We start from the raw sequence: 19048 nt of genomic DNA on the forward strand, positions 1-19048 counted from the left end.
AAGCTACTCGCATGCGCAGTAGCTACATAAAGAATGGCACATGAGGCGCAGCCGAGAGAGATATTGATGTTCTTACCAAATTTTAACTTCTTCTGTGATTTAGAACTGAATGGATCCTCGGCGACGTGGAATCTATTTTTTTTATAATAGAGAAGTAAAAAGTTGTTCATGGTGAGGTATTTCATGCATCTGTCCTCCAATAGATGATAAGTCAGAACCTGAAACCTTGTCAACAATGGTACGCAGAATATTATAAAAGAACTTGATTGCGTTCGTTTGCGGTGAAGACAGGCCGATACCAATGAAAATTTTTCTGGGGGGGTGGGGTGGGAAAATCTCGATCGATAAAAATAGTAAAACGTCTTTCGATGCATCGCAAAAGGAACGGGCATGCGCAAATGGGTCAAGTTTGACCAGCCACGCAAAATAAGAAACAGCTATCACGCAAAATTTGTTTAATAACTGAAGTATTCACAGAAATATTTGAACAGAAAAGGGAAAACAAACGCTTCACGCTGTAGAAATTTCATGAATTAATGGCTAGTAGAGTTGTCTTTAGCTCCAGTAAGGCAACTTGGTTCTCCTTGCTTAAAAGTAAGCTTTCGGCCCCCCTCGTTATCGTTTCAATGATAGTGCATCCTCTGACTTTTGACCACTACTTTGCAACCGAAATTATAATACTGCTCCGAATCCTGCATAGCCTGACAACAATCCCCGAGACGAGTAATATTTTAACGAAGTGGCAGAGGAATTCATGATCGGCGACATAAAACAAGTTCCACATGTCACCTTCTCCTCACACTTCTTCATTAGCCCAGATACCTTTACCAGTATTTCCTTCCCTTCCTCAATAATTTTTGTCACTAAAAATAAAAACTCGGAAAGAAACCAATAACTTCTTTCTCAAACTAAAAACAAAAGACTTTAATCAGTGTTGAGTCCAAGAATGATAAGAAGGGCTAGAACAGGAAATTTTCGCTTTTTGAATTCTCTTCGGCGGTTGGTAAGCCCCCCCTTATCATCTCATCAATAATAAACTAACTTTAAAAATAAATTCGTTATCGACCTTAAAACGCTAACAAATGCTTTAAAACTGGTCTGTTACGGGCGTTAATTGCGTAAAACCAAAAAAGGGAGGAGGTTTGTAACCTGCGTTTGGCCCTTTTTTCCCATTGGTTTCCATTCAAGGCAAGTGCGATGCAGAAAAAACAAAACAAAACAAAATACTCAAATGTTTTCTCTCGTAACCGAAATATTGAAACCCGTCTCAAACCCTCCTGCGTTTTTCCCCTTGGGCTAATATCGCGCCTTGTTCAATTAGCGCCTGAAACATGCTACCGCATAAGCAGAAGAAAATTGTATGTAAGCACGTGCACCTGTCCAGCGGGGAACTGTCCAAATTAAATTACAAGCAAACATGGCTTAAACTTAACCTTACTACTAATAGGTTGGTCATGGACGCTTTGATAATGTACCAATCCCAATTCAAGACATTGGGTGTAGAGTTTTGCTCTTAAAACGAAGCATAAACAGTTAATTTCTAAATTAGAGTCATGTGATTCACCTGTTCATTGCATAATTCATTTAAAATAACAACAGAAACTTGTTAGATGTCTTTATCATTATCATATTTTTTTCCTCTGACGAAATCGAGGAGACAGTTTTGAATCTAGTAAACATAAAATCGTCTATCGTCTATTGTAAAATCGTTCCTTCAGCAATTATTAGAAAAACTGAAATTCATAACTTCTTTTTCTTTCCGTCTTAAGAATGTTACAATTACAGTTAGATTTGTTAATGGCAAAGCATAGATTAACTAAAGAACATAAATCTGAATCATACTAACTTTTAAATAAAGTGCTTTTTGAATTTAATGGTGTTTACCTTACGTTGCCCAGTCCCATGATTGCTTAAAAAATCAAAACGTTTCCCCGGATATCGATATTCGTAATAATCGAAAAATAAAATAAATTTTCCTCTGAAAATATTTTACAACTAAATTACCCAAATATAATATCTCCCTTCCTTTGAGAAATTCTCATGTCAATGAGTTCAATGAATAAATAAGTCAAATTAATAAATAGATTGATAAAATTTTGTTTATTAGTTACTTCATTTAGCATCCCCTGTTGTGTCTTGATCTGCAGCGCTCTCTTTTTCATCCCCCGGGTCCTGAGCAGGCTCCGAAGGAATCTGGGAATATTGAGAATTTTTCTGATGGAAATTGTTGATCGCGAAGAACAGAACAAGAATTGCAAAGGACAAGGCCGCTTCGAGCCGAAATGTTAAACGTGCGCCAATCGAATGAACCATCAACCCTCCAATGACTCCGCCTACAGCCATACCTAGACCCCAATACACCCCGTGGATTATGCCTTGGATCGTGGCTCCGGAGCCTGGAAACAAATATATATTGAAAAGTTTCATTAGAGCGAATCGAAAAATAACTTTATTTTAGTTTAGTCTTGTCGTTCCAGATGAGATTTTTGCGAAGTATTAAATATTCAAGGTCAAGGTTGATTTCAATCATATGAGGCTTGAAAGCCTTGATATCATGAAAAATGTAATCGGAATCAATGTTTTGTTACCATATAATTAACAGACAAAACAACTTACTGAATGAAGATCAACTTTACTCGTTGATCTGTAAAATACTTGGTTCTCTAGCAAAGTGTGAAATAAATGATGACATTTTTTTCACATATTTGCCTCTCAAGTTGGATTTTTTTGGGAAGTGTTTATTTCATTTTTCTGCATTATGCTTAACTTGATGTTTCGTGATCATGGCCATAAAAACCGATGAGAGATAAAAAAACCACATGGTCACACTTTGCACGCGATGGAGATGCCGGAGTTCAGATCCGAAATGGAATTAAAATAATTCTAGCAAGTAAAAGAAGCTGAACGTAATGACGGGAAGTTGTATCGCAAGGTTTTTTCACGCGCTGACTAAACTTAGGATGACATTTGTGTTTAAAATTTGACAGATTTAATAGAAACCTGAGGTAAAATGGTTTGATGAATCCAATTTCAATTAATTTTTTTCAATATTCAGATAAATGAGCCGCCTTACTTAAAAATCTTTTCAAAGTATTGTTTTGATAAGAGTCTTTTTTTGTATGGGAAAGCCTGCGTTGCCAACGATCACGCAAATCTGGTCAGCTCGATTATAGACCAACCCAGGTCTCCTCACATACTTACTGTAGGGTCCACAGACTCTCGTTTGATATCATTGATATGACAGATAAATGTACTGAAACTTTAAGGAAACACCAACTGCGGCTAATTGTTGAAATGTTTAAAAATAGCTTTTTCACCTCATTCTATGTATTCGTTTCAGAAATTCGTTACAACTGTGAATTTGTTTTTTCAGCTTTCTGACGTTGTCTTATTTAAATTGAGAGGATGATGATAATAATAATTGAAAAAAAAAAATCAGCAAAAAAAATTTTTTCTCCACTGATTATGAAGATTTGCAATGGTCAAATAAAAGGAAATTTTCATCACCATTACTTATTAACAAGCGGCCAAGACAGCTTAATTATAAAGCATACGGCCCAAAAAATGATTTCTTTCATAATTGGTTTTATGAGGGGGAGGTGGGCCAAGTAAATCAGATGGAAAGGAGATCAATTAACTTCCTTTGAAAGAGAACCTGGGTGAAAAAACCAGATGCTCCGGAAAAGACAAGAAGGTTGATGAATGGTTTAAAAAGAAAAACAGGATTAAGCTTATGAAGAAGGTATCAATAATTCACCGCCTCAGTTCAGTTTGAAATTAAGGAATAAAGTCTTTCAAATGGTATCTTAGCAACGCGCCCACTGAAATTCCGTCAAATAATTCGAACTAAATGAAAAGGAAGTGTAGTTGAGTTGACCCTGGATTAAAAAATCTTTACAAAAAACACCTATTTAAACGAGACTCTGCGTTTGAGAGTAAACTAATTTGAATAACAGTGTTTTTAATAACGGCGACTTAGTTTATTAATTCGAGCCAAAGCTTCATTATGGCATGAGGTGTTGGTTTACCGATACAGTTAATGGTTTTTAGTTCTTAGACAAATTAATTAGCTTAAAAAGTGAATTTTCCTCTAAGTTTGATGAGCGGGTGTTACAAAAATTGAGAAACTCATTTATGTAGAGAGGTGGTGACATAAAAAAAGTGTCCTTAGCTTTAAGTCCAATTATAACTTCGATATGAATAAGAAACATTTTCCAGGACTCTATATGCACTAAAAAAAATAATTTTGCCTTCAACCTGAAATATCTTTTGCTTTTGTTTGATAGTTTTTTCAACTGAAATGTAAATCTACTATCAGGGGAGATTTTTTTGATCTACTCTAAGTGACTAAATGAATGGTGTTTTTAAATCATAGCCCACTGAAACTTTTCCATATTGTCGTTTACGACTTCCTTGCATGAGGTCCGGTATCTAATAACGCAAACGAAAACAAATACTGTAATCTGACTGGGAGAATAACTAGTTTTGTTTGATCTTATTTCCTTTCAAAACAACAAATATTGAAGCGGTGCGGTCCGGTATTAAAAATTTCGCTTTCTCTATTTCTGGAGCACAGGTAATTAATCAAAAGATGAAATGTGACATTGAAATGCATGTCAACTAGATCTGATATTTGCTGAAGTTTAGAGAATTGAAATTTTGTCTACCATGATTTTTGATCTAAAATAAACAGAAACGGCTCACGGTCTCTTGCCACAAATTTCTGAACATAAACCGTTTTCCTCACCTGGTTGCGGTCCAACGTAGGCAACACTTGCTGTCCAAACTCCTCCGTATGTGAAGCCTTGCAAAGCTTCTAGCGGCAAAACCCACCATGGTTCATTAAGGTACGAGTAGAGCAAAAATCGTAACCCATAGCAGGCAAGCCCTGTGTAAAGAACAGCGTCGTGACCGATCTTCTGCACAAAGTAAGTCGCTAGGAAGAACATCACCACCTCTGACAGGCAATTTACAGCGACAATGAGGGTAAAAAGGATTGGTGTTCCTCCAATGTCTTGAAGAAACCAAAACAAGAAAGAAAGCTGCAGGCTGTGGGAAAACCCAAGAAACAACAGTGTGCAGATGAAGGCTCCATTCTTTAGGTTGTAAAATATTTTCAGTCCCCTTAAAAACTCATTTTCCATGTTAGAGACATCCTGTTTGGACGGCGCTGGTACGAAATTGAAGAACAGGCCGACGAAGAAGTCGAGAATCATGGCTCCGGCAAATACGTAAAAGCACGCCACATAGTTGATGCTGTCTTCATACGGACATGAATTGAAAGCTGTCACAACGGCTCCTGACAGCAAAGAACCGATTCCCCAGCCTACCGAACCGAACAGCCTTTGTCGGCCGTATTGGTGTTCCCTTCCACTCAGGATACCAAGCGTTCCGCTATCGGTCAGCATTGGAGCTGGTGCAGCTATAAATTCACCCAGAAAAACAATCACAAGCAAAGTTGCAAAAATGCTTTGGTTGTCTTTGACGCGGAAATCATTCTTCATGTTAGGATTCTTGCGTTTCTTGTTTTTTGTCAATATTTTGGAATTTGCGTCGGTGATTTCTCGCGGCTTATCGTCATGCCTTGGTCCGGTGTCTTCCATGCTTTCTTCCTGAGCTGTCCCATAATCGAAGGGATGCACTTCTTTCCCGACCTCCTTCTGTTTGTTAAAATCATTATTTCTTAGGAATTTTTCTGGCGCCATCGACCCTCGAACTGTAGTGCCGGCATTTTCAGCTGATGAATAATTTGTTTGGTCGGCACCTTTTACGAGAGAATTTTCTTGCAAACGTGTTGAAGTGGCTGGGAAGCCACTTTGTCGCGAAGAACGATCAGTTGAGTATTGGGCGAACAAGTTTGACCGGATTTGGCTAAAGTTTGTTCTGTTCACATCAGGGTAGCAAGGTAAATGAAACGGCGAGACTATGCTTTGCGAGAAATGGGCCACAGTTGTTCCCAGAATAGACACAAGTAGAATAAGCTTCGGTTTGTTGCATACATCCGTGACCATTCCCCAGAGAGGGGAGCATAACATTTTCACAAAAGGGCGAACTCCAAGCAGAATTCCAGACTGTCGAGCTGTAAGCCACAGCTGCTTGTAGAACACGCCAAGATAAGGAAGGAAAGCGCCGGTTGCCATAAAAAAGAAGAAGAAGGACAATTTTGGTACGACGAGGTCCTTGTCAACGGTATTTAAGATCTTTTTGGCCAAATTTATTGATTCTCCCTCGAATTTCTGACATTGCTTCGACGAATCGTCATCCGCTGATCTGGAAACCTTTTTCTTCTCCATTCCAAAGCGCAAGGTTAATCTCGACTGAACCAAAAGTACCAGCTAAACCTTTAGAGATTACGCCGTTCAAATCAACATAATCTTTGACTCTATGGAGTAAAATCTCAGCGAGAGCCCTCCGAGAACGAAGAGATCATGATCTCGCAACGTTCATATGGCGAAGTTAATTTGAGTCATCGAGTTGACCACGTCCTTAATGCCAAGAACGATCGCGCCGAATAAGGTGACGATTGCTGCGACTGGAGTAACCTTGCGTGAAAATAATATAATTTGGAGCACTTTAAACCACCTTGGCTCCAATGTAAACAGTCGAAGCCAACTGTTTATAGACTGTAGAACGAGATTTACATTTACAAATTTTTAGATGTCATGAAAACAATGATTAGTGGGAGTTGCCAATACGTAGGAGTGACAATGATGCCTTTCATAAAGGCCTCATCAAATAATTGCTTAAGAATTTTTGGCGGTTTTCATTGGCACCGCTTTCCACGGCAAAACACTTTTAAAACAACCAAGATCAACAGTTATCATCTGCAATAAATAAACACTGGAACTACTTTGTGTTACTTGAGCGGAGAGGGAAAATCAAATTGAATTACGCAGAGTTCTTTCAATGTCTTTTTGTGAGTCAAAAGGCGACGAAAAATTGGTGCGAAAAATAGACCGGGCTATGCATAATTCAATTGGGACTATTTTTATTTATACTGCTATTATGAAACGTTAGAATAATTTCATTTCTCAAACACTGTGAGTTCCTTCACATAAAAGGTAAAGAAGGCTGACAGAAAGAAGACACACAGGGGAAAGAAACAATGTTCGCAAAGAAAAATAAAAACGAATCGAGCGCATTCAACAATTGCATCATTTGAAAGATTAAAAGGCGACCCCACACCGTTGTTTTTGCAGCTGGGAAACAGAATTTAAATGCCCAAAGCTAGCCGCACCTCTGTTTAAATATTCAAAAGCTCTCTTTTACTCTTTGAAACATCACGTTTTATGATTCTGATCAAGGAAATATTTGGGTAGATAAATATCAGATTTTTATATGCCCGTGTATGATTTCGGAAAATCGAATCGGAAATAGGTAACCTAGCAACATGAAACTACCAAAAGCTATGCAGTAAATCTTGGTACCGAGTTGATTTCAAACGAAAATACAAAGTGACGAAATCTGCATGGGTTATTTATTCAGTTGCAGGGAACACGTTCTCCTTACATCTCATCATTTATTGACATATTATTTCAACTGTCATTTCAGTACGAGTTATTAAGGCTTAAAAATCTTCCATTCGAGTCCTCGTATCTTTTCACAAAGTAGTATCAATCTGGGAAGATTTTGACCTGGGAAAAACATAACTGCTTCTAAGGTCTCGACTTTTATTGAATTAAAAAGTTATTAGAAAAACACATCATCTCGAAGACTACTCAATCGCATTATTTTTGATACTCTTTTCACATTTGACCGATTTTTTTTATCCGTTGTTACCCAGGCAGTAATAAACCTCTTTTTGGTTTAAAAAAGAAAAAAAAAGATTCCAACGAGATTGTATCTTAAAGCTACTCAACGAAAAATGTACCTTCTGCATCAATTCTAAACCGCAAGAAAAAAACTAAACAGCTCTTCTCTTTGTGGGTTCGATGATTTCTGAAATAACATCACGGTTTTTTTTCATATGAATTTAAGAATTGTAAATATAATAACAGAAAATTACAAAAGTAATCACAAATATGAAACGTGATCTTTTTTGTAACAAAAACAGTTTTCAGAATTGGATTTGGTAAAACAACGACTCCCCGCAGAGTTTCTTTGCAAGTTTCTACTTCAAGGGGATTTTCTACGCGTCACCCACTAAATTTAAATTTACCAAAATAAGGCATTGGGAATGACACAGAGAATTACGCCTCTGTTTGTTTTGTGCATGTCGTTATTTTTTATCTAATGGCTCTAAGCTACACACGTTGTAGCCGAATTCAGTTAATTTAAGGTTGTTAAATTTAAAACAAGCCACGAAATTAAGGTCGGTAATAGTTTTATATATGAAAGCCGGAAAAGCGATAAGCAATCCTGTCATATTGGCTTTCTGAAATTTCAGCCCCCGTAAATAGTGATATGGTAATAATTCAGTGGCAAAATTTTCTCTAAAAATTATAATTTGAAAACATATGAACTTGATTTCGGTTTCTTTAAAGTCGTTTAATTTCAAGCCGTTCAGCAAAAATAGAACTTATGTCTTATGTGATCCCTTGTATATTTGCCAAGACTTCAGTGAGCTGTCCAAAGTCATTTTACTGTTCAAGTAGCGTGCATCTGTTGAAAATTTTTTACAATGAAAATCAAAGCCTCTTTGTATGAGACGAAGAGCAATCTGATATACACTACTGACTCGCTGAGCTTTCTTTCATCTGTATGACGCTATTTCTCGGTAGGAAACAAATCAGTTGTAACCAGCGAAAAAGCGGAAAAGAGGTTAGATAGGCAAAAACGTTAATGATAGAGTTTTTAAATTTAGCGAAAGTACTATGTGAGAGAGCAAAGCTGAACTTCACTTAGTAAACATGTATTACATTCGAAAAGGTGTTTTGAAATAAGCTTAAGTTTGACAACAGAGAAAGTAAAGATGAAGTATTATAAAAATGCTTATCGGTGCCGTGGGAATGTTTGAGTCATTTCGATGCTGTGTGAATGTTTGTGTAATTTCACACTTTTCATTCTAGATTGCTAGACATGATTCCCAGACAGGTATCGAAAATGCATTATAACTTCACTAATTTAAATCTCAGCTTATGATATCAGTTTATTTTTCATAAAGGAAAACTTCTTTTCATCCCAAGAAGGACTAATTCTATTTCCTTTTATTTTCAAATTTTTAAAACCATTATCTGCAATAATCAGGCTTTGTATTGATTCAATCCTAACCGGTTTTTAATATTCTTTATTTTCATATTTTGATTACTTCATAATCTGTAAGTAATTAGTAATAGATGAGCTAATCCCCATAGATGAAACCAAACTGTTAGTTAAAAATGATCCCTATTTTAAAAATTTCTTGTAATGTGTTGAAAAAGGTTAACTTAGTACATAGAAAGCAATGGCTCTTCGATTGTGATCATTTTGACGACAAAAACGTAATATGTGCGTTTTATTGAGCTGCTGAAACTGTTATCGCAATATATAGTGAGGGAAAGAATACGCAGAGTTCTTGGTCTTGGGGGACACATTAAATGTGATTCGCGCACTATAGAAAGAGGAGTGAACGCAAGGTTGTTCTAGTTCTAATACGCAGCCAAAAGGAGAGATGGAGCACCCTTGATTCACCTGACTGAAAGCACAGTTTATTGCTTAGACGTTTACCGACGGCTAAACAAAGGTAAATGGGAAGTAAAGATAAATTGCTTAAAGATGATCTTCATCCAGCGATAACTGAGTAAAAACTCTGAGTAATATTGGTTTCATTCAATACTTTAATGTAAAATATTAATAATAATATTTACAATCTGGATTGAAACCTGGAAATAGATGAAATCAAATCACACCTCTTTTCGAATAAGTTAAAAAATTGTGTTTCCTTTATCGGAACAGGGAACATTTCGATTCCCATCTAGTTAAGAAAAATAGCCACTTGTGAAAAATAAAAACAAAAATAAGAAGGAAATATAACATTTTCAGAAAAAGAATTCTCGCTTTTTTTCTTATAACCTTTTTTACATTCAAACTGAAGATTTTCTACCAGAAGCGAGAATTTCGTTTTTTATGATTATGAGAAGAAAATGGTTTTTTTCTCGCCGGCTCAACAGGGTTATAAATATCAGTTATTTCTAAAAAAAAATCCGAAGACCCTTTCGTGCCAGCAAAAAGCCCTATTCCTTCATAAATACTTAGTTATCTGATTTTCAGTTCATTTTTACAGGCAAACACTGCAATAAATTAGCTCAATCTATTTCTTAACAAATATCTTCTAAAACATCACTGTAGCTTTAGATTATTTCTTGGTATTTTTCTCTTATTTCTCACTGAAGCAGCTTTTGGAATGGAACATTAATTTTTCCATATTGTCTCAATATTGCATCGGTATTGCGACCATACCGTCAATCCTGCCCTGCAAAAAGGACAAGAAGAGGCCTCAAAATCAGCAGCTGCCAAAATTGGCTTAGATGTTTTTTTGCTAGTTATGTTAAAATGCCTACCAGGACACATGTTAAAAATTTTTGTAAAACCGTAAGAAAAAACAGATTTTTACAGGCCACTGGGGTTGCAAATGAATTCCTAAAAGTTTTCTCAGAGGAAGAAAATTTGTTCATGAGTTCTCCAGTGCTGGTAACTATAAAGATGCCTGGAGTATTGTAAATGATTCGTCGTCCTATCTAAGGAATTCACAAAACATAATAGTAAAAATAAAATAATAAAAACCTAAAAAAAGAGATATGGGCTTACACACAGCTGTAGCTACAATGAATACGAATTACCGTGTAATTTAACTTACAAATGAAGCAGTTTTGAAATTATTGATCAAAATCAGACCAAAGAAAGTAAGAAGGAAGGAGCACTTTTCGATTGATTGTCATAAAACCAAAATCAAAACAATTACAAGGCCAATTAGATGAAAGGGAAATACCCTGAAGTGCCAAAGAGAACTTAAACTAAACCAAGAAAACTGCCAAAGTGCAGGAAAACGTGGGTAACCAAGTCGTGATTGATTTTAGTACTGAATCTTATTGGTTTAGAGATTGGTGCGAGTTTTCTGGTTCAATCACCGAGCAAGATAAAGCAAAACCAATGCAGTCTCGGATTGTTATCGACTGAATTGAAAATTGCTCTAAGGAGGGCGATGAAAACGATAAACCATGAGTAATCGTAGCGTTGATTTCAGTGATGGTAGTTGATGAATCGTAGAAAAGTAGACACTAAATTAAAAAACAAAGTCAAGCCAAACCTCTAAAAAGTTGATAAAACTACCTTAAGTGGCACAACACGCATAAATGTACCTACACACGAGGGCGTGACACAAAGAGTCATTCATGTACCTCGCCCATTTTGGTTTTTGCGTACTCTATCCTTATGCCTCCTTTTTCTGAAGACGACTGCATGATATGGCTGTAAAGAAGTAAAGATAACATTGAAATGAGAAAATAGACATTTAAAACTCCGTGTTTGCTAAAAAAGTTATTTTGAGGGCCTAGTTTAGATCAATAACTGACTTCCTTCCTCAATTTTTACTTTTCATAACGACACATTTTGTTACAATTGCTTGGGTAGTTTAAGAGACGTGGGCATTTTTATTGGTCGAGGATTAATTGGTATCTCACTATTACCACCCCACGATTATGATACCGAAGTACAATTTTTTATCTATGGTGACTTTGCAATTTTTTTTATTTCACAAAAAAGATGCTCAAAGAAAATGCAGTTACATGATTACTGCAATGATTACTTTAGTTTACTTCAGTGTCTCCATTAGCTTATACTATGGCTAAACAAGTTGACACAAAATTGACATGTTATGCTCTGAAAATCATCATTGTAATTATTAATACTGATACAATAATTCTCAAAGGAAAATTGGCAAAATTTGTCTTAATCTCCGAGATAAATTTTTATGTGCAGCTGTACCTCGTTGTTAGATAAACCGAAAGGGTGGCTACTGAAAAACATGCTCACTACTCACCCTCGAAGAACATTCATAGCATGAGTCGCCGTGTAGATATCCTTGAAAAGGGGGAAAAAGAGTGGTTGCCAAGCAATGAGATGGCTGTCGCAAAAATCATCACAAATACACTGTGAAAGTATTTTTTCTCTCCGGAGAAATTTGTGTCCTTATGTTTACTGTATCTCATGAGAGTTATCACTATAACCAAATATTAAGTAAATAATGAGCAACTGATAAAAATAAATAGAAAAATACCTGATATTCCACGAAACAGACGGGGCTACTCCCTTTACTGTGCATTTTTAAGCGTCGAAAGCCCGGCAAGCTAAAGGAAAAAAGAGAAAGAAATAATACAAGGAAAGCATAAAGCCAAACTGTCGCGCAGAAATGCAAATGTAGTTTGTTTGATTTGCAACTACGTTATGGGAAAAAATACATGTTGGATGCTGGGAAAGGAGTTGAAGTCACTGCACAGTTCAAGTGACGGTAACATTTAGGGAGCTGGAACTTCAACTCCCTAAAGTGTTCACAGACATGATTCATGAGGCAGTTCAATCAATTGTTAACTTACTCAGCAAAAAGATCTCTTAACTCTTGTTCGGAGCTTCCCTTCCCAAGGTTGGCCACAAAGAGTGTTGAACATGGAGGATTTCCCAGACTGGCCATGTGATGAAGAGATGTTGGCGACGCTAGTGCTGGAATGATGGGATGGTGCTGCGGGAACGCCTACAAAGCAGAAAAAGAAAAGGTAGTACAAAATATTGGTAGCCCTGCTATCTTGTCTTTACTTTGAAATATATAGAATGAATTATTACATTTAGTATGTCTTTAGTTCTTCATCTCGATTATTTGTTGGAGAAAATTTGATAAATTGGATTTCCTTCCGTTGAAACTCATTCATACCGACGAAATACAGGGGCTTCCATACACTTCCAGAGGTCTTTCCCTAGTTTTTAACCATACTTGCTATTGCAGGATACAGACTTAATGAAATCAGTGACCGTTAAGGAAATTCTTTCAAAAAACTAATATTCTCCTTTTTAGACTCAAAGACGCCTTCAGTTTGCTATGTAAGAGTTAGTAAGACGCACTTGTAGCTGCAGTATACTTGAGGGATGATGATTGAAAGTGTGTTGAGCTGTAGCTGCCATGATGTCGCTAAATATTGGCCTGTTGGAATGACAAGACAAGAAGAATCAACTGCATTACGAGATGTTATCATCAGTTATTTATTTTTTAACTTTTCTTATAATGAAAGTAGTTTTTGCTTGATTCTTAGTACTGCGCACCTAACTTGTGCGAAAGTTTGGAACAAGTTAAACCGACACTTAGACGTTACACAATCCTCAAGGTGTGACCGGTTCATCATTTTTAGTTGTGCTTAAAACGCGCTGTACTTACTCTTTTTGGCACGGTAACTGATTATTTCTAACGTGCTAATTGTATCAGGGGAGAAGTGATTTATCACGCCCTCGAGTTGAGAGTCCCTCTGAATTTTGAAAAAAAGGCCCAACCTCAAGGTCGTGGGTTTGAGCTTGGTGAGAGGGAAAGCGTTATACGCACGAAAATTTCATCGATATGGACAAGACATATAACTCAATATTATAAAAAACAATTCTCTGTCATTTGTGGATTCAGACAAACAAACAGTTTTTTTTTTCCTGAAACAGAAAGTTCTGCAAAAGTCATTGTGCAAAGTAATAATGCAATAAAACACATTTTGAGTAAGATTCTCACTGAATGTAGGCCACATTACTGCACCTTACATGTTACAAAGTTGCCAACGCTTCAGAGTGCTTTTTAGATCAAGACTTTAGTTCAACTTTACTCACGCAGGGTATGCTATGCTCGGCTCTGGTCCCGGCAGAAATCCTGCTGCAGCAAGCTCTGTATGCACTGAAAAAAAGAAAGAAAAGAAACGCAGAGACAATGAGGAAGGTGGAAATCGCTAAGGGGTATAACCTCAAACGTCACGAAAAGAAAAGAGGACAGCGCAAAATCGAATCAATTAACATAAAGCATAAGCACACGCGGTGAGTATATTATTAACTCATTCATACTAAAGTCGAAACATTTATTAAACACGTTTTGTTAAACACGGTTTAAATTTGTTTCCTTCACTTAAGCTGCTTAGACTAGTGTTTGTCGACTTCAAATTTAGCAAATTTAAAATCCAAGTTACCGACTGCTTTAACCCTATGGAAAGTTTAGTTCTTTATTTCTCTGTTTCTGATTTTTATTAAGTTAAACACGGTTTAACTTTAACATGTATTGCTGGCGTGAATGGGCTATATATCTGACACTCGAAGGGAAAATTTTTCAGTGGAAGTTCTGTGGAAATTGTTCAGCTGCCGGGCATATAGTCAGAGTGTAGTTATATATACTAATAAATCCCTATCTAGGTTTTTCCTCTTTTTTTGTTTATGCTTTTTCTGATGACAACGTTGTTGAAATCATTTGTACCAAACTAATAAGTCCTTGATAAAACTTGTTAATAGATCGTATTATATTTGAAATTTGTACTTACTGAGCTGAGGCTCTCGAGGAAAGAAGGGTGGAACGGAAGTTAACACAGCCTGTTTGTTCACCGGCTTGGATACCTTGGTATTGGAGCGAGCAAACTCCAAACGAAGCGTTTGCGAGACATCTGGATCGAATCGTACACCCTTAATAATAATATTTAAAAGAAAAAAAAAAGCATGAATGGTCTCTTAATTGAGGCAAAGTAAACTAACAAAAGAATTAGAACTGTACGAAATGTTCAGTTTACTACCCTAAGGATAGAAATACTGGATTGAAAATTTATTCCTGAGAAAGGCATTGGTCTAGTTTTTGAAATATGGGCATAGTTGTCTTAAATTTTTCTATATTAAAATGGGTTTCTAAACATTTATAATTTTTTTTGTGTAGTTCAACAGATTACATTTTTACTTCCCAAATATCAACTATTCAATCGGTACGTGCGTGTTTTTTTTTGTACAACCCCTTTCTAGTCAACCCCTGCGTGCGTTTGGCAGGGGACGTTAAAAAAAACGCACTTCTCGCAAATAGTAGGGAACGTAGCTTGTTTTCGTTTATTTATACAGGCCCCCATTTAACACAGCTTTAAAGATGAACAGGCCCAACCTGTATGAATAACGTAAATAACTGAACAGTTGTGGTGAGAGCTATATTCTGTCGTTCACCAGTATAGGGCACACAATAAATTAGTTGCTTGTTTTTTTTTTCTAACCTGCAACGAAGCTTTAGCCTCCTCTGCTTCCTCTCTGCTTTCAAACGTGACGAATGCAACAGGCTAAAGTCAAAAGATGAATTGTTTTTCAGACAGAAATTACTAAGAATATAAGTTGCTATAACGAGACACACACTGAAACGCCTATCAGTTACATGTGTTTGGGTACTAAAGTGCAAAGAACTCACTGCGGGTATACTTGATAACATCATAAACTTCTTACATTATTTGTTTTCCTCTGGAAACTTAACTGGATTATTATGAAATATCCCAAGAAACCATAAAGTTAATTTCATACGTTTCTATCTTCAAGGTGTTGGTGTAAAATTTGCTCAGTCAGAGTATTTTCGTAATTTGACTTTTTTATCTTTAGTCTACAATCAATTATGGTTTCTCAGGGACCAATCAGATGCATGCATCTTTTCAGTGTCACAATCAATAAACGAACTACAAGTTTCACGAAGAGAATTGAATGATAAGTATTGTTACACTTACCGAAGGTTTTCCCTGTTGTAATGACAAAAAAAAATATATACAAGAGGTTTAGAAGTTGGTCATTATGAGCGATTGTTTGACTTTGTTAGAAACTTTATTTTTCTGTATTTAATCATGCTGTAGGAAGAATCAAAGGTAAAGATGAAGAGCTAGCTTTCATGTCCGCCATTTTTCAAGTGAGTTTGTTTCTAATTATCATTTAGGAAGTGAGTTAAAAAAAATTGAACCTAGAGAAGCACCGGCTCACTATTGAAACAATTTCCCGCACAGAAAATTTATTCAGTAGCCTTGCAAGACCACATGGGATGGTAATTATATCGCTGAATACTTTTCTTTGCAGCAAAGCTATTGGAAGTTTTCTGTGCTCACAGCTTGCCTCAGAATGTTTTGTTAAAGGAATTCATGTCATACCAACACTCACCCTGAGCACTTTTGGATGGATTAACATTGTTAATTACCCCCCACAAAAGGAGTTAAAAGGCTTTAACTTCAAAACTTCTTAAGATATTATTTTTTGATAGCTTAGACTGAATTTTTGCAGTCTAGAAAGTTTCCTGTCATTATGGAGTGCAGCATCTTAAATTCGAAACTTCGACTCGGCCTGGAAACCAGCGAGGCCCGAGGTTGAATTCCACCCCAAGAACAGAATGTTGGAAGATTCAACGGCACACGTTAAAATTGGTTTCGAAAAGTGGTCCTTTGCAAAAAGATACCAAATATTCTACTTCACGTAGATTTACGTCTAACGTATTTTTATGATTCAATTTGTTTAAGACTCAAACGCTACACCCATTGCGAGTCTATTTAGCCCAGAGTTAATGAGAAATGAGAACCATAAGGTAGAAATGTATTATTCAACAGAGTGAGACACAGTTGGCTTAATAATTGTTTCTTCCACCCTGCTATTATCATTATTATTCCTACCTGTTTGTCTGTAAGCTTAAGCAGTGATCCTTCATAACCCTGGAACAATAATAACAAACTTTCTTAGTCTTCCACGCTGGGCGAAAATTGCCAGCTCTCAATACAGTATTATCTTGCTGGCGTGGGTTGCGAGAATTTCCGAAAGAAAAAAAATTAATTTTACGCAAAGATCTCGAATTAAAAACCATCTCTAAATGCAGAAAATTGTTGTAACTGCAACAGAGAAAAAGCGGAGACAAAACTTATTGTTTGTCAGGTTTTGGCATGAAACGAGAGTCGTACAAAAATATCTTAATGCTTCTTAATGTGGCGATACTGGGTTGTTGGTGATCGATATCAGACCGATCTCGAAGGATCGAATATTTGTAAATGCAACATTATGTTTTATGCAAAGAAGGGAAGCAAATCAATTGAAAACAAACTTGAATATGTATTTTCAAAACACCCATTGTTTCGTTCCGGGGAATGAGATAAATCTTCTCGTAAAAAAACGCCTACTCAGTTATCGTTGTATTCCAAGCCGGTGTTAAAACACACAGGACACATGTACATTTGAGCTTCCACGCAAAAATAAATCTTGAACATGCAAAATTACATGTGTTATATTATGATCTACGGAAATGATTGAGTTATTGATGATACATATTCTCAGTATTGCTTAAAAGTCGAGTACGGTGTGTTAGTCGATCTTGTCGTAAAAGAAGACTGAAGCTAGTACAATGGTATGTTTTCAAGAAGATCAATTCGGAATAACAATAGTTTTTCCTGATATCACTCAAACCGTATTGTGTGAATTTCGATGTCTAGTGAATAAACCGTTATCTATTTAGCAAAATCGGGCCTAGCACAAATTAATTCTTTTCAACTGTTGACTAATGGGAGGTCTACGGTTTCGTCAATCGAGTATTTACGATACTTAGGTTTTCGCCTTGTACTTCTCAGTCAGTCGCGATAATGGTGTTTGATTTACACGAGGTATAAACAATTTATTCAGATATGCATCACAACCTGAACTAAAACGAAGCTAAATCGTCAGGTTGGTTTACGAAGTGGATCTGTAACAGATGTATCTCTAATTTGACCAACTTGGTCGCAAAGTAATCACCTTCCATGCAAATGTTCTAACCACATGCCGCTTTCAAATTCTGTCTATTCTTTTTGAGCACCTAATTAGCTTTCCTTGTCTTTAATTGCTCCTGGAATCGTGAGCATAGCGAAGTGATAATTACAACTTTCAATTTCTGCGCAAAGTTGCCAACCCTCTTCGTTTTGAACGTAATTCGGCAGTTTCTGATTTGGGCAAACTTCGCAAGACTTCTTCGTTTATTTATAAAATTTAGGGTCGTGTACATTCCTGTGAAGAATAAAAGAGAACTCGCAAGCCGCTTCTTTGTTTTTTGTTTGCATAAAAGATGAGTTAGCTTAACACCATAAATCGTGTACGTTCATAATGGCGGCGCCAGACGCACTGCAAATATTTGCCAAAATCTGTGCTTCTGACTTTGCAGGAGACCAAAAGTTACATAAAGTTGTTGCAACTATTGCTAATAACTCTTATGTCGCAGCTGTAAGGCTCAGACGAAAATAGCACCGTGCTATTATAACATTTAAGCTTCTCGAAGGGAAACGAACGCTTTTCAATATTCATTTGTTTCTTTCAATACCTAGTTGAACCCTGCGACCTTGCCCAAGTCGATTACAAAACATTGACAGTCATTTAAATCGTTTAACGGTAAAATAAGTTTACTTAGCTCTTCATTTATTTCGCTGATTTGTCTAAGAGAAATTTAGATTGATGCCTATCGAATCCCATTCAAGATTAATGTCTCGCTTTTCGGCATTTTCAGCCGAGCCGTAAATGATGTTGTACGGAAAATATTAGCGACAAAACACTTGTGCCGAAGAAAGCGCAGCGTACCTTGAAGCCTCGGAAAAGGAGGTATATTTCTCGAGGTTTTACATCGATTGGCAAGCCGCTCACGAACAAGGTTCGAACCTAGAAAAGAAAGCATCAATATGTTACGGACGCTAGGGTGTGGGTGAATTCACTTCTATCTATCGTGTCTAAAGCGCGCGGCATAAGTGCTCAAACCTCATCATCTGAAGTCGATTTGGTGTCCATGGGCCTAGTTGCACCTCAATTGTGCTGTGCGGATACCTCACTCGGTTCAGTGACAAAGCTAGTGCTTTAGGTGCAGAGGTGCTTGGTACGTGCAGTGTAACAACATGAAAAGCATTACAACCTTCTACAATATTAAAATGGCCTCTGCTATTCCCCGCAGCTGCAAGGTACAACCAACAGGTAACTCGGCATGACGTAAGAATTTTGTTTCCCGCGTGACATTCCAGTGCAAAGCTCCGCGTGGAAAGAATCCCACTGAGACGCTCTAGTTGTCATGACAACAATTATATTTGGGCAAGAAAACAATGGACTGCACTTGTGTGCACTCAGCGGTAAC

At 36.8% G+C, this 19048-nt stretch overlaps 2 protein-coding genes across 4 annotated transcripts; both read right to left on the minus strand.

Moving 5' to 3' along the window:
• Positions 1-459: 459 nt before the first annotated feature.
• LOC131772554 (major facilitator superfamily domain-containing protein 6) lies at positions 460-6614 on the minus strand. Its single transcript, XM_059088488.2, has 2 exons — positions 4748-6614; positions 460-2396 (listed from the first exon to the last, which is right to left on the minus strand). The coding sequence occupies exons 1-2, from the start codon at positions 6291-6293 to the stop codon at positions 2113-2115; spliced, it is 1830 nt and encodes a 609-aa protein (XP_058944471.1). The 5' UTR covers positions 6294-6614; the 3' UTR covers positions 460-2112.
• Positions 6615-9737: 3123 nt separating this feature from the next.
• On the minus strand, positions 9738-18896 carry LOC131772493 (RNA-binding protein with multiple splicing-like). 3 transcript variants are annotated; one of them, XM_059088401.2, is made up of 13 exons: positions 18682-18896; positions 18508-18585; positions 16590-16628; positions 15666-15677; positions 15171-15233; positions 14466-14604; positions 13771-13834; positions 13030-13108; positions 12510-12664; positions 12194-12263; positions 11957-11997; positions 11316-11385; positions 9738-10390 (listed from the first exon to the last, which is right to left on the minus strand). In XM_059088401.2, the coding sequence occupies exons 1-13, from the start codon at positions 18709-18711 to the stop codon at positions 10349-10351; spliced, it is 882 nt and encodes a 293-aa protein (XP_058944384.1). In that variant the 5' UTR covers positions 18712-18896; the 3' UTR covers positions 9738-10348. The 3 variants fall into 3 exon arrangements, with proteins under 3 accessions (XP_058944384.1, XP_058944387.1, XP_058944385.1); XM_059088404.2 differs by having other exon boundaries at positions 11281-11385; XM_059088402.2 differs by having other exon boundaries at positions 11277-11385.
• Positions 18897-19048: the final 152 nt, after the last annotated feature.

This window comes from Pocillopora verrucosa, chromosome 1 (genome assembly GCF_036669915.1).
Source record: "Pocillopora verrucosa isolate sample1 chromosome 1, ASM3666991v2, whole genome shotgun sequence".
Lineage (NCBI taxonomy): Eukaryota > Metazoa > Cnidaria > Anthozoa > Scleractinia > Pocilloporidae > Pocillopora > Pocillopora verrucosa.

Coding starts and splice junctions, on each gene's coding strand:
- LOC131772554 (XM_059088488.2), bottom strand. CDS start 6,293: ATGGAGAAGAAAAAGGTTTCCAGATCAGCGGATGACGATTCGTCGAAG. Junction 2,397..4,747: donor CTACGTTGGACCGCAACCAG/GTGAGGAAAACG, acceptor ATTTGTTTCCAG/GCTCCGGAGCCACGATCCAA.
- LOC131772493 (XM_059088401.2), bottom strand. CDS start 18,711: ATGGACACCAAATCGACTTCAGATGATGAG. Junction 11,998..12,193: donor TCTGTTTCGTGGAATATCAG/GTATTTTTCTAT, acceptor CCCCTTTTCAAG/GATATCTACACGGCGACTCA. Junction 10,391..11,315: donor CAAAAACCAAAATGGGCGAG/GTACATGAATGA, acceptor TCCTTTTTGCAG/GGCAGGATTGACGGTATGGT.